The 14,255-nt window shown below is 50.9% G+C and overlaps 1 protein-coding gene across 2 annotated transcripts in view; it reads right to left on the reverse strand.

The window, feature by feature from the left end:
* Window positions 1–746: 746 nt before the first annotated feature.
* Mertk (MER proto-oncogene, tyrosine kinase) overlaps window positions 747–14,255 on the reverse strand; it is a 97,440-nt gene continuing 83,931 nt past the window's right edge. For both annotated transcript variants that reach the window (XM_005340237.5, XM_078028303.1), the window contains exons 15-19: window positions 12,654–12,772; window positions 9,021–9,130; window positions 7,164–7,323; window positions 6,405–6,541; window positions 747–1,810 (exon numbers count right to left, since the gene is read on the reverse strand). In XM_005340237.5, the coding sequence (XP_005340294.2) occupies window positions 1,330–1,810; window positions 6,405–6,541; window positions 7,164–7,323; window positions 9,021–9,130; window positions 12,654–12,772 (1,007 nt within the window). In that variant the 3' untranslated portion in view covers window positions 747–1,329. The remainder of the gene's footprint in view (window positions 1,811–6,404; window positions 6,542–7,163; window positions 7,324–9,020; window positions 9,131–12,653; window positions 12,773–14,255) is intronic.

Consider the following 14,255-nt stretch of genomic DNA (forward strand, 5'->3'; position numbering starts at 1 on the left):
GGGAGATGGGCCTTAGGTCATTGGGGGAGTGTCCCTAAAGGGGTCTGTGTGACCCTGACCTGTCCCCTCTCTAATTCCTAGTTCATGATGTGTGCACTTGACCTGCCATGTGCTCTTACCATGGCCACTGCACCCTCATCAGGGGCCTAACCACTGTGCAGCCCCATCTTGAATCTGAATCTCCAGATCGTGAGCTACACAAACCTTTACTCTTTGTAAGTGAATTGCCTCAGGTATTTAGTTGTAGTAATGTGCACCTGCCTCAAATCATATCCTGAATCAGATGTCCTAAATTTTAGCTCTACCACTCTCTAGGGCACTTAATCTTTCCAGGTCTTGGTTTTCTGACCTAAACATGACGCTGGCACTGTACCCACGGCGTAATGACACACATAAAGTGCCTGAAACATGACAAGAGCCCTGCTATCATGAAGTGGCAGGATGTGGACCAGGGTGTGCTGAGTTCTAGAACTAGGCGTCTCCCAAACACAGAAGTGCCTCCTCACCTATCAGTTCCCTTCTCGATTACCTAAAATCTCTCCCATCAGGTTGTGTTTTTTAACCCTTTATTATTTTGTAGCTCTCATCCGTGGACTCTTGGGGTGGTTTTTCTAAATCTCTAAAGCACACTGTCAAGAACAGTCAGAACAACTCCTGGGAGACCAGCCGTCAGCACATCCCTTCAAGGAGGCACCGAGCCTGGGGGACCGTGTCTCTCTGGGTCTTAAGGAAGCCCAACGCGTCCCTCTGCGTTCATGTTTTATTAGAAAGTCCCATCAGAAAATTAATCAGTTACAAAAATTTAAATATTAAATGAATCACACGATTCACAGAGGCACATCAGATTTCTCAGGAAGACGTTAGAAGCAAAGTCAAATTTGGCATTTCATTTTACAAATATATTTACACTTCAGAGTCATGAAAAGGACTTTAAAAAAACAACCAACTCTGTACAAAAGCGATCATCGAGGACTAGCAGGAGCTCAGCTTTTAAGATCTGCAAGGTAAGTGAAATGAAGGGAGTCTTCTTTTATCAAAATATAACATTCTCTCTTTTCACAATATACATATATATATATTTTTCCTCTTTTAAATAAATATATATTACGTATTTTCATTTTGGGGGAGTGCTGAGGATGGAACCCAGCGCCTCGGACAGGCTAGCATGTGCTCTGCCACTGGGCTGCACTCGGCCCTCCTAGGGATCGGAATGGAGATTCACTTGGTGATATCCTGCGGTGCTGGGGGGCCGTGGGGTTGACTTGCAAAGGCGCTGGGTCCCCCGACGTGGGCCCCTACTTGATTCCCGCCGTCTCCCCTCTGGCCGCCTCACACAGGGAGTTCTGAGTCTCTGGAGGAGTCGTCTGCGAACAGCAGTTCATCGGACGATGGGTCCCCCAGGGGCGGCGTGCTACCGTGGGACCAGGAGACCCCATTCCTCACGAGTTTGTCCTCCGGTAAAACTCCGTTCCTTCCAGCCAGATCGTCCCACTCCTCGCTGCCCCCGTTCAGGATGTACCTTTCCTCCTGCGGGCTCTTCTCATGAACGTCCGCGGTGACCACGCTGACGGCGGAGGTGCAAGAAGCCACGATGGCATCGGGGTCCATGTGCATGTCCAGCGGAGCGGGAGGCGGCTCCCCGGCCAGGCCCTCGGGGCCCTCCAGCGGCTGGGTGTTGACGTAGATGATGTCCGCCTTGTCCTGCGCCTCAGGCAGACTCTCCAAGAGCTTCTCCAGCTGGAGCCTCAGCGCCGAGAAGGTGGGTCGGTCCAGGGGGTCAGTGCTCCAGCAGGAGTACATTATTTCATACCTGAAAGCCGCAAGAGAGAGAGCATGACCTCCTGGCACCGTTAGTGTCACTCACCCCATTCCATCTAATGTGGGCAGTAGACTACTGTATCTCAGGGATAGAAAGGTGCGGTTCCGATATTTCACACTGAATCCCATCCTGCTGGCCTCTGGCCCACTCCACTGACAGGCGCTCCTCTGGCGCCCACAGCGCTCACTGATGCAGGCGAGGAACAGCTCTTCTCATCTGTCTGCTTTCTGAGCCTTTGTGGACACTGGCACGCGCCTCCAGGAGGTGGAGATTCTCAGAGCACGGCACATAAGGGCCCTGAGGCTGGGCACAGGACCCTGAGATGACCCCGGGCACCTTCCCCAGTCCCCTAGTCCTGATCCTCATCTTAGGCTTAGGAGTTCTTTTTAGTTTCCCTGTTTTACCCTCAGTAGATGGTCATTTAGACTTGGCAGTCAATTTTTGTTTGTATTTTTGAGGTTTTCATGGTACAAATCAATTTGCATGACTCTGTTTTCCACAGAGCCTTTCCTGTTTGCAGCCTGAGATGAGCTTTGAGAGACTCGATCCCCGGGGACAGAATGTCCTTTTCATTGCTCCATCGAGGGGCTGCTGCTATGCAACTCACTTCCTTTGATTCCACGTTTCAGGACAAAGTGTCTAATCTGTCTTCCTCCCCCACAGAGAAGAGCAGTGATATCGTTTAGGACTTATTTTCCTTTTGTATTCAATACTTAACGAAACATAAATACAACATTTACAGACACAGTGAGCATGTGTACAGTTTCTCCTGTTCCTATACAAGGGAGATTTCAGGGCGTGGATCAAGGTGATTGACAAGATGCCAGCCCTGGTGGGGAAGAGGAGGCTGGGACATTGGGTGAGTTAGATTTTATGGATGAAAAAAGAAACGTTTGGTCATTGCCACTGGAAGTGGTCATTTTTGTTCTTCGGTTCACATTTTACAAAAGATGTGGCCCTATAGGTTGCCAGAGGACTGTTCAATGGGCACAGAGTTCCAGCTGTGCAGGATGAGGAGTGCTCAGGAGATGGGTGACCTGGGTCACACACTGCTACTGAGTCGGATGCCACATGTTTAAGATGGACCATGTTATGCATATTTTGCTATAATTTTTAAAATGCCATCAGATTAACTTGCTAATTGTATGCATTTCTGAATTTACTCATAGTTGTTCAATCTGAGGATGACGGACAGCAGTGTTGGGAGCCTGCTGAGAAATGTCCCCAGCTTCCTTGGCTGGGTGCGCGTCTCTACCCTGCCCAGTCAGGCCTGATCCCAGCTTGGCTGCTCGGCCCACGGAGACTCTCAGCCTTTTTCTTTTCTGGGACTGGCTGATGTTGGGTAGAAGTGGAGGAACGGGGGGGTCAGCAGGTAAAGGGGGCTTCCACGAGGGGCAGGTGGTGTGCAATGGGTCCTTGGTGCACACAGGCAGCCGGGGCCTGGGTGCCCAGGTGCTGGAGGTTAGCCGCGGGAAAGGTGGGCGTATACAGGACAAGGCAGCGCTGTGACGGGTGGGGGGAGCCTAGGGTGGAACCCTGATGAGGACCCAGAGCCAGCATTTCTGGGGTGCGGCCAAGCGTGGGCTGGGTGCCTCAGCCTTCACTCCTCCCTGCAGCCCGTGGGAAGGTGTGAAGAGAGAGTCCAGCTTAGGTTCCACTAACAGTGAGCGCCAGCCCCTGGGACACCAGCTGCCTGCTCCTACCACTGACCTGTCCTTAGCGTTGACAGCTCAAGCCGTTGTGCGGCATGTATCTGTGGACAACAGCTTGCTCCCTTGGCCAGCCACCCACCACACAGGTACACGACCCCACTCAAAGGAAGAACCCGACAGGGGGAGGCCCTCGATCAGATCAAGGGGTGCCCAGCGCCACAGCCCAGCTTCCTAACCACTCAAACACCCTGCCTGACACAGGTCAGATCCTGAATTTGGGGTTGACCCTAAAGGCAATGGGAACGTGGAAAGGTCATGTCTAGAAGCATTCCACGATCAGCTTATAAATTTATTATTTATTTGTTTATGGTGCTGGGGATCAAATCCAGGGCCTCATGCATGGGAATCTAGAGCTGTACCACTGAGCCACACCCAGCCTCAGATTATACTTTACAGAGGTCACTCTGATTGCCCTCCAGCATGTCCTAGGGGCCTGGGGGCAGGGGGAAGGAGAGAGGACAGGTACCACGCATGGTTACCCACTTATTTCTGCTGTGACACCACTGTGACGCAGGACAGGGAGCAGATGAGCTCAGGCCCTGTCCAGGCCTTGGATTCTATGGTCTGACAGTATTGGTGATGGGAACAGAGGAGGACAGGGATCTGGAGGACATCTGAAGGCGGATGGGACCGAGCAGGACAAGGATAAAACGAGGTAGCTCCTAAGTGTCATGCCAGGTAGCAGGACCAGTACCAGTGCCACACACCATGGTGCCAACCAGTTGGTGGGAGGGTCCTGAGGGCTGTGGGGACATGACCAGCTCAGCTGGGGAGATGTCCCACAGAGGTCCCCAAGGCATCAGAGAGTAGCGTCCCGGGAGTGGGGAGCAGGGCCTGCAGGGTGTGGGGAGGAGTGGCCTGTGAAGGGCAGGACTTGGGAGCAGTGTGATTGACAGCTCTGTGATTGACATGGCTATGTTTCAGAGTTGACTTGAAAAAACCAAAGAGCAACTAAACCGGAGCGAGTTCATCCTGGCCGAGTCCAGACAGCATCCTGGATGAGAAGCTTAGGATATTCCTTTGGCTTTTAAAAGGAAATGCTCCTGGAGGAAGCACAGGGGTCTCCTTGGGGGTGGGGGGACACTTTTGCTAGCCAGCATCCAGATGTGGGGACAGTGGCCTATGTGTCCCCGCCTGGCTCCACAGCCACACCGCAGGTGCTAACTCTGCCACCGTAACGTTTCAAAGAACAGTGACTCTGCAGTTCCGCAGAGTCTGGGTCTATGGAGACATCTCAGAGTCAAAATGGGACACAGCTCAGGCCTTGCAAAGACCCAAGCTAAGTACCATGAAGGTCAACTGCTTTGGGGACAGTTAAGGGAGACATCCTGGTGAAACTCTCCCAGTCAGTGCTGTGCCACCGACGGTAGGGGCGCTTCCAGAAGCAAACAACTCCTCAACATGGAGCCCTGGGACCGATCCACTCAGAACTTCAGGATTCTCTCAGAGACTCACAGTGTCAGACCACGGTGACCACCGGCGGGGTGGGGGCTTGGGCGGAAACCGTTTCCTTCTGTTTGCCTTAGACAGGCCTGGGGGGCTGCCTGGCCTCCCTCCCTTGGGAGCGACAGGGGCTGAGTGGGGCGGCTCTGGGTCCTGCACATGCTCCCTGCCCCAGCGCCCACGATGGCGTCCCAGGGCAACGCCAGCGCAGGGCCAGGCTCCTGAAATGTTCCTGCTGACTATGGGGAGAATGTCCCTCTCCAAGCCATGGCCCTCACTGCACAGGGCAGACTCGGTGCCACAAAGGGACAAGTCACTGAGACATGGGCAGCACTACAGGTCACTACTTTGGACAGGGCGGCAAGGTGCTTGGGGGATAGATTTGCAGTGCTGCTGTAACAACTGGCATTAGGTGAACACTTCCTCTGTGAGCCTCCCATAGGTGAACCCTCCACACGCTGCTTCTTTTCTTGTTGGGGGTTAACCCAGGAGTGCTCGGCCACTGAGCTGCATCCCCAGCCCTTTTTATTTTTTATTTTTTAATTTTGAGACAGGGTCTTGCTGAGTTGCTGAGGCTGGCCTTGGACTTGCCATCCTCCTGCCTCAGCCTCCCCAGTGGCTGGAATCCCAGCTGTGGTCCCCACGCCAGGCACCGTCCATTGTCTTATTGAGCCTTTATCATAGCTCTCTGAAGACCATCTAGCTAACTGTTCCTGCGGCTGATGAAATGAAGCACAGAGAGGTCAAGTCCATTGTCATGGTCACACGTGGTTAGTTAGGAGGTAGCCCAGCCTGTTCTGACCCAGGGCCAGGGTCTCTTCCCCAAAGTGCCTCACCTTGAAGATAAACAGGGACCTGTGGGGATGGGACACGCACCGTGGCAGGAGCTGGGAGCACTCACAGTGGCGTCAGGGAGCATCTTGAAGCACACATTTCTAGTCCCGGTTTGTACCAAGAGCATCACAATCTCCAGCCTGAGAAGCTGCAGTGTTAGACCATCCCCAGACCATTCTGACGACCAGCCCATCTCAAAGTCATGGGCTCAGATTTCTAAGTTTACTGACAAAAGATATGGACGTAATGGGTGTGTCTGACATGCTGTGTAGAAACAGAAGGACACTGGACCCAAGAGTCCATTCTAGAACCTCAAGCACCATGGAAGAAATCTGTTTACTGATGGGATGTATTTCTTGGAGGTGCCTTAGGAGTTTGGGAACATGCGGTTGCCCTGTTTGGATGTGTCCACTGGTCGAGGCTGAGACCATCTGGAAGAGTGAGCCACATCCCTGGGGGTGCTCATGGACCGCTCCCACACTAGGAACGGCCGCTGGCCATGCTCTGCATGCCCACCTGCTAACAGCCAGCCCCCACGGCTGCGTCCCTCCACCCCATCTCTGCGTACTGCCCAGTGACCCAGAGACCCTACTCACAGGTCGTCCAAGCAGTCCTCGGGCTGCTTCAGCCTGTGGCCGTGGAGAAGGTAGTCATACATCTCGTGGTTCTGGACGCCGGGGTAGGGAGTCATTCCCCGCGTTGCTATTTCCCACATGGTCACGCCAAATGCCCACTGCGAACAAAGCGGCAAGGAGTCAGGACACGAAGTCCTTCCACAGAGGCTGAATGGACTTTTTCATCGGGAAAGGTCATTTCCTTGAAGAGCTAAAGATGGTGCACAAAGCTGCCAATTATGTCTGAGACCCATTGTCTCCCGACCCTGCAAAACCGTGGGGTCGGAGTGACACAGCTCCTCGCTTTTACGAAAGCTGTGCTGGAAAATGCCACAGAGGCAGACGCAGCCTCGTCTTGCCTAGTGGCCAGCTCTGGGTGGCTGTGGGCATGGCTTTTCCTAACCTGGGGCACAGGGTGTAATCACACAACACAGGGGTTCCAAAGAGCCCCTGCCTGAGCTCATCCCCCTCAATGTGAACATGAGACGTCTCAGCTGCAGGCAGGAGCTCATTCTTCCTTAAAAGGAAAATGGGAATCAGGAAGGTCCCATGCAGAGCACAGACCACTAGGCTTGACTGTTCTGCCTGGATTAAAAGATTTAGCATGAAATTAAAGTGAGGGGCCAGCACGCTCCCAATGCTGATTATCAAAGAGCACAATGCCCAGGCGGCCTCTGTCATTTCTTCCCATGCATCCCCATCTTTGCACTGGGGCCCAGGCAGAGCCGTGTTTGTACCCACCACGTCACTTTTGCTGGTGTAGACTCGGTCGGCGAGGCTCTCCATGGCGATCCACTTCACGGGCATCTTGGCGATGCGGCCTTGGCGGTAGTAATCACCACTGTAAATCTTCTTGGAGAGGCCAAAGTCCGCCACGCAGACGGTCATGTCATCTCGTAACCTGCAGAGAGCAAGTCTGTGTCCTCAGCAACCTTGGAAGCAGACCTTTCACCCCAGGTCGACACAGACGCCATGGAAAACATTTGTAAGTGACCGAAGAAGACACAGGACCCCGTGAAGCTGAGGGGTCCTGCTTGGGCCAAAGCACAACAAGAGAGGGGACCAGAGGGGTTACCATCTTGCATCACTCTGGCCTGCGTGGGGACCAGCCCAGCAAGGGCTGTGCCCAGTGGCAGGAAACACTGGAGGGGACAGAGATGTAGCACCAGAGCTCAAAGCCCAGGCCCTGGTGGACTGAGCTAGAGCCCCACTAGCTGTCCTGCCTGGTGTCCTGAAGCCATGCTGGCCCCGTGAGCTAAGCAAGCACCAGAGGCAGGGCAGTAAACCGAACAAGAGATGCCGGATTTTTGTCCTGTTTTTGCACTATGGATTGAACCCCGGGGCACTTAACCATGGAGCCACATCCCCAGCCCCTCTTTATTTTTCATTTTGAAACAGAGTCTTCCTAAGTTGCTAAGGGTCTTGCTGAGTTGCTGAGGCTGGCCTTGAACTTGTGATTCTCCTGCCTTAGCCTCCCCAATCACTGGGATTGCAAGCGTGCACCACCGGGCTGGCTCAAGATGCGGGACTTCTTGCTAACACAGTGAGATGGGTGTGTGAGGAATTAACTGAAAAATGAAAGGGACACGATTGCATTTACAGCCCAAGCTATTAAAACAGGTCCGAGAGAAAAGGAGGAAAAGAAGAAGGGAGGAGAGGCAACGGGAGAACGTGGGGAGCTGGAAGAGAACTGGAGGTGGGTGACTAACTTGTCCCTGTTTGCCTGACACTGATTTGAAAACTGGAGGTGGCACATCACACTCTGGGAAATCTCAGTCTAGGGCAAACAGGACAGCTGGTCACTGCAGCTGGTAGGAAAAGGAGAAAGGAAATGTTAAGAGCGAAATAAGTCTTCATGATTCTTCCTTCATGGCAGAAGAAGTATTTAAAGAAAAAAGAGTGACAGGCTGGGCTGTGGCTCAGTGGCAGAGCGCTTGCCTGGCACGTGTGAGGCCCTGGGTTCGATTCTCAGCACAGAATATAAATAAATGAATAAAGTAAAGGTCTATCAACATCTAAAAAAATAAATAAAAAAAACACAGTGACAAAACCAACGATCACAGTTATTGTCTGTGCAGGTTTGTCACAGATGATGTCTCCGTCAAGCTGAATCAGAGGGGTGGACTCAAGTCCAGGTTCTTGTAGGGTAGACCCTCGCCCGCTGTAAGGGCAAAGCTCCCGGGGTTCAAGGTACAAGGCTCCTTCACTGGGAAACTGCACGAACACGGGACATGACCTTTACCATTCCCCGTCATCATGTCTTTATTGTCATGGTGTCATGTAAGTCAGGTGACTCACACAGGGATCCAGGTCCAAAGCTAGCTGGTGACCATGGGAAGGACCATGCAAGTGACAGGGTGGAAATAGACGCCAACATATGAGAGCGCTCTAGAGGCCAACCAGACCCTGGGTTCAGGCAGACATGAATCCCCCAAGCAAAACCCCACCAGAACCGGGGCCATGGAGACCCCGCCCAGAGCAGGCCCCGCTGTCCCTTCCAATCTCACTTCCTCCTGGTCAGCAATAGGCCACTCCCCAGACTCACAAAGATCAAACGCCAGAAGTCCAGCGCCCTCTAGGATGACCCGGGACACTCACATGCAGTTCCGAGCAGCTAAATCCCGATGAAGAAAATTTTTGTTGCTCAGATACTCCATTCCCAGGGCGATGTCCACCATGAACTTCAACAGGGTCTGCAGGGGCACGTGCTGCGGGCAGAGGAAGACCGTCTTTTAGAAGGAAAAGTCGGCAGGATATTTCCACCCGAGGTGTTCTCATTTGTTAGGGTATGGGGGTGGCAGAGCAGGAAGATACCTCATTTCATGTCACCCACATCACAGATAGGATTTTAATAAAGACATTTTTAAAATCCTGAATATCTTTTGGCAAATACCACTTCTCTCCATCTGTAAAACCATGCTATTGTTTCTTTTCACAGGTTCTGAGGCCAAAGGCCACCCTCGGTGTCCTAAGAGTCTGTGGGAGGCCAGGAGGACGAGGGGAGGGACGGTCTGGCCTAGGGAGGACGGATGAGCGCCCAGGTGGTTGGTCTAACGTTTTGGAGGCAAAAGGCCACGTAGAGGGAGCTATTTCCAACTATGAACCCCCAGCCCTTCTACCCACACTGGACGCTGAGATGTTCTGAGGACACTTCTCTTCCCCTAGGCAGCAGTGGCTGGCCCCTTGTGATGGACCAGAGTTCACGTACTCATTCAAGATGCTCACTTTGTTTCTCGAGGGCCCTCCTCCTGTGCCTTTCCACCGTCCAGGGTTTTTCCATGTCATAAAAACCAGGCTAGACTGCGGGGAGAGGCCATCTGGCCCTGGCAGAGCTGCCTACGAGCAAGGTGACCAGGGAAGACCTCCATGGAGTAATTAAACGTTTTAACACGGTCACTGCCCTGAAGGAAAGGGCTCACCACAAGTTCCTGGCAACCACGAGCAGGCTGCGTGGGTGTGCCCTCCCCGAGGCAGGGGACGGGTCACGGCTGGCTCTCCCTGGAACAAGAGTGTTCCACAGTGATCCTCACAAGCCTCTGCATTTCTAATGACTCCTCTTTCCCAACCAAGACCCACGTCAATTAGGCACCGCATGAAAAACTAAGAGGCCTCAATGATCCTGCCCCATAAGTAACGCAGTTACTGAAAATGCCCACAAACATTTGGGGCATTTGATTTTCTGGATACTAATTTCCAGAAAAGGACTCGGATCCTAAGGAATATCTAATGTGCTGTCACTCATGACAGGGTAATAAGTATCAGGACCTATTCATTTGTACCAAGAATCACTATGGCATTTTATTATTTTTTTAATATTTATTTTTTAGTTTTAGGTGGACACAATATCTTTATTTTATTTTTATGTGGTGTTGAGCATCGAACCCAGCGCCCCACGCATGCCAGGCGAGCGTGCTACCGCTTGAGCCACACCCCCAGCCCACTATGTTAATTTTTGAAGACCATGACTAAAAGTCATTCCAAGAACACTTGTGCACCACGATCACCGAGTTCAGTGAGACTGCAGGACACAAGATATACAAAATCGACTGTATCTGTGTCCACTAGCACTTGAGCAGTCAGAATTGAAATTAAGAAACCTTCATTTATAATAGAATCAGAATAAAGTATTTAGACATAACTTTTAAAAAGATGTGTGAACTTCAATTCTGAAAACCACAAAATGTTGAAAGAAATCAAAGACCTACGCTCACAGGAAGAGTGAGTTCCGAGTTCATAGATCACAAGACTTAATACTGTTATAATGGCAACACCCCCCAGCTGAGCCATCCATTCAGAATAAGCCCGACCAGAACACCAGCTGGCTTCTTTCTAGAAATTAGCAAGCTGATCCTTAAGTCATATGAAAACTCCTGGAACCCAGAACACTCAAAACCAGCCCGAATGAGAACAAAGTTGGAGGATCCACACAACACAGACTGACTTCAAACTTACTGCAAAGCAACTGTCATTAAGACAACACAGAACCGGGTAAGGACAGACATAGAGATCAATGGAACAGCACTGAGAGTCCAGGAAGTAGCTTTTACAAAGGACATCAAGACCATTGACCACAGGGAAAGAAGAGTCTTTTGAACAAATGGTTCTGGGACATCTGAAGAGTCACATGCAATAGATGGAAACTAGATCCCTATCCCAAATCACACACAAAAACTAACTGAAATTACCAAATGATGGATCAGTCGGGTGCGGTGGTGCATGCATGACAAACCTCACAGACCTTGAACTAAATCTCACACCAAACTAAAAACAGGTCATACACTGAAACCTACCATCAAAAAGCACAGAAGTTTTAGAAGAAAACAGGAGAAAAACTTCTTTTTTTAACCAGAGACATTAGGTACAGAGTTCTCAGGCATGACAGCAAAAGGCATGATTTACGGAAGGGAAGTGGAAGCAGGTGTTTCTGTTGCATCCAGAGTCTCACTATGGATTGCAGCCGAGGGGACAAAGGGGGACTGTTGGAGAAAGCCCAGGTGCAGACTGCAAGGTGCTGGTCCCCCCAGGACCTGCAGTGATTTAGGGCAACACCAGCCCGAGTGACTTCTGTCCTAATACAGGGTGACTCCTGACAGGCCAGCCCATCGTGTCCTCGAATGCTCCGACTAGAACTGGGCAGGACGGTCACCTCTCTGACAGACAGAGAAGGCAAGTGAGGGAAAGCAAGGGTGGGGGCCAGCCAGGCACACAGTAGGACAGCCCACAGACCTGCTCACGGTCACGTCTGTCTACAAGAAACACCGTGAGAGGGTTTTCATTTCCCATCAGGAGGCCCAGACCTATGCCTCCATCAACGGATTCCCAAAGTCACAATCCTGGAGTCACCACTAAAACGGCCCTCAGGAAGCCAGCCTCTAAATCTGTGGTCTGAAGTTTTCTGGGGGTCTCTAACTGCCTCTGCAGCCACATCCAAAATTACCAGGCCTCTCAGTCCCGACTGCTGGGGGGCCGACATAGGAGGTGAAATATCACAAACATATCTAGCTGACAGCTACTACGCAGTGCCCTGGACTCACTCACTCTCTCTCTCTCTCTCTCTCTCTGTCTCCTGTGTGTGTGTGTGTGTGTGTGTGTGTGTGTGTGTGTGTGTGTGTAGAGATGGGGTCTGAAGCCAGGGCCTCACGCATGCTAGGCAAGTGCTCTGCCACTGAGCTGTGCCCCTGTTCCCTTCTCAAACTTCTTTATGTTGACACAGGATATTGTTAAGTTGCCCTGGCTGGCCTCACACTTTCTGTCCTCTGGCCTCCGCATCCTGAGTAGGGATCCTCAGGATCCTGTTGGGATTCCAGGTGTGATTATCACTCATTTTACTAGTTCAAGATGATCATAAAAGTGTGTTCCCTAAATACTAGTCACACTTCTCAGGCTGCAGCCGTGACATTGAGGATGGCCCTGTAAGTTTATTTTAGGTAAAGAGATCACCGACATGGGTGATCTCTGCAGAGTGTATGACTCGGGGTGCAGGCTGGGGGCCAGGCCCAAGCTGGCCCCAGAGTCAGGGAGGCTGTGGCTCGAGACGGTGCATCAGCCAGCCTGCTCCCACCATATATGGGAACCACACTGCCCATGAGCAGGTCTGCCTGGAGGACGGATGCACAGTGGCCACTGAATGAAGGTCAAGGTCCTTTTCACTGTCCTTCTCCTCAGTTTTGAACTCTGAGGCTGGGGCTTTCCCAGCTCTGACATAAAGGAGGGGTGACCAAGCCCACTTACCTTTGGCCCTGTTCCCAGACGGGAATGCAGCAGATAGGTGTGCAGGTCCCCGTACTTCATGAAGGGCAGGACTACCATGGGCTTCGGGACGCCTTGGGAGCCCATCTCTATACACACACCTGAAATTCCAAACAGGAGCAGGGCAAAGTGCCTCATTATACAGGATCATAGAATTTGGAGGGAAATGGATGGCATTAGAGCAGATTATGCTAAGCGAAGCTAGACAAGCCCTAAAAAACAAATGCCAAATGTCTTCTTTGATATAAGGAGAGTAACTAAGAACAGACTAGGGAAGAAGAGCACGAGAAGAAGATTAACATTAAACAGGGATGAGAGGTGGAAGGGAAAGAGAGAGAGAAGGGAAATTGCATGGAAATGGAAGGAGACCCTCAGGGTTATACAAAATTACATACAAGAGGAAGTGAGGGGAAAGGGAAAAATAATACAAGGGGGAGAAATGAATTACAGTAGAGGGGGTAGAGAGAGAAGAGGGGAGGGGAGGGGAGGGGAGGGGAGGGGGATAGTAGAGGATAGGAAAGGCAGCAGAACACAACAGACACTAGTATGGCAATATGTAAATCAATGCAGGTGTAACTGATGTGATTCTGCAATCTGTATACCGGGTAAAAATGGGAGTTCATAACCCACTTGAATCAAAGTATGAAATATGATATATCAAGAACTATGTAATGAACAACCAACAATAAAAAAAAATAAATTTAAAAAGAAAAAAAAAAAAGAAGAAGCACTAGGGGGCTACCACTGAAACCAGGTGCCAAAAAGTTAGCAGTTGAAACCCCAAAGCACCTAACTCTGGCTGTGCTGTAGGATCCGGAACCCACGCAGGCTCCACTGCCTCCCATTTTGTTTTTTATTTCCAATTAGGGTCATTCTTTGTGTTTCTGCTGGACTCCCTCTAAGAGGTTGTGACCTCATTAGACTCCGAGGCTAACCTAGCTTCATGGAATAGTGGGTTAATCACGGGAGGAAGTCCACAGCAACTCCGCTTAAAACTATTCAAAGAATTTTGAGGGCCTATAATTCAAACCCACTTTTCTAAATTTTAGTAGTTTCCTAAGGGAGAAGCCACAGCACCATTTACCCTGGTTCCAGAACTAGAGCCTGTCACCTGAGCCTCCTGGCAAGAGCACCCGCCCACTCCTCCTCTGGCCATTACAAAGTGCAATTGTTCTCAGAGTTTGCCACAGCCAAGGGCTGCAAATAAATAACAATTGTTTCTTTGACCAAATATTGTATCCAATAGTCTCTGCATCTCTCTGCAGAGTCAATCCTATCAAACTTGGAAAGATCTCCCAAGAAGTTATCATGTGTCAAGTTAAAGGGCAGAAAGAAAGAAAGAAAGAAGAGAAAGAAGTGAGCAGAAAATTCCATCATCTCCAGCTGTTTCTCTTAGAATGTGCCACACCCACCCTTCATCTTGTCTTTCCATCTCACCCAGCTACAAAACCAGATTATGATAAATCATGTTCCCTGAAAGTGCCCAAGTACCGGAATCATAAATCAGTACTTCCCAACATGGGTTCATAAATTCATTTTCAAAGATGATTTATGGAATTTCTCTCCTTTCCCCCAATGGCATCC

Source organism: Ictidomys tridecemlineatus, chromosome 12 (assembly GCF_052094955.1).
Source record: "Ictidomys tridecemlineatus isolate mIctTri1 chromosome 12, mIctTri1.hap1, whole genome shotgun sequence".
NCBI classification, from domain to species: domain Eukaryota; kingdom Metazoa; phylum Chordata; class Mammalia; order Rodentia; family Sciuridae; genus Ictidomys; species Ictidomys tridecemlineatus.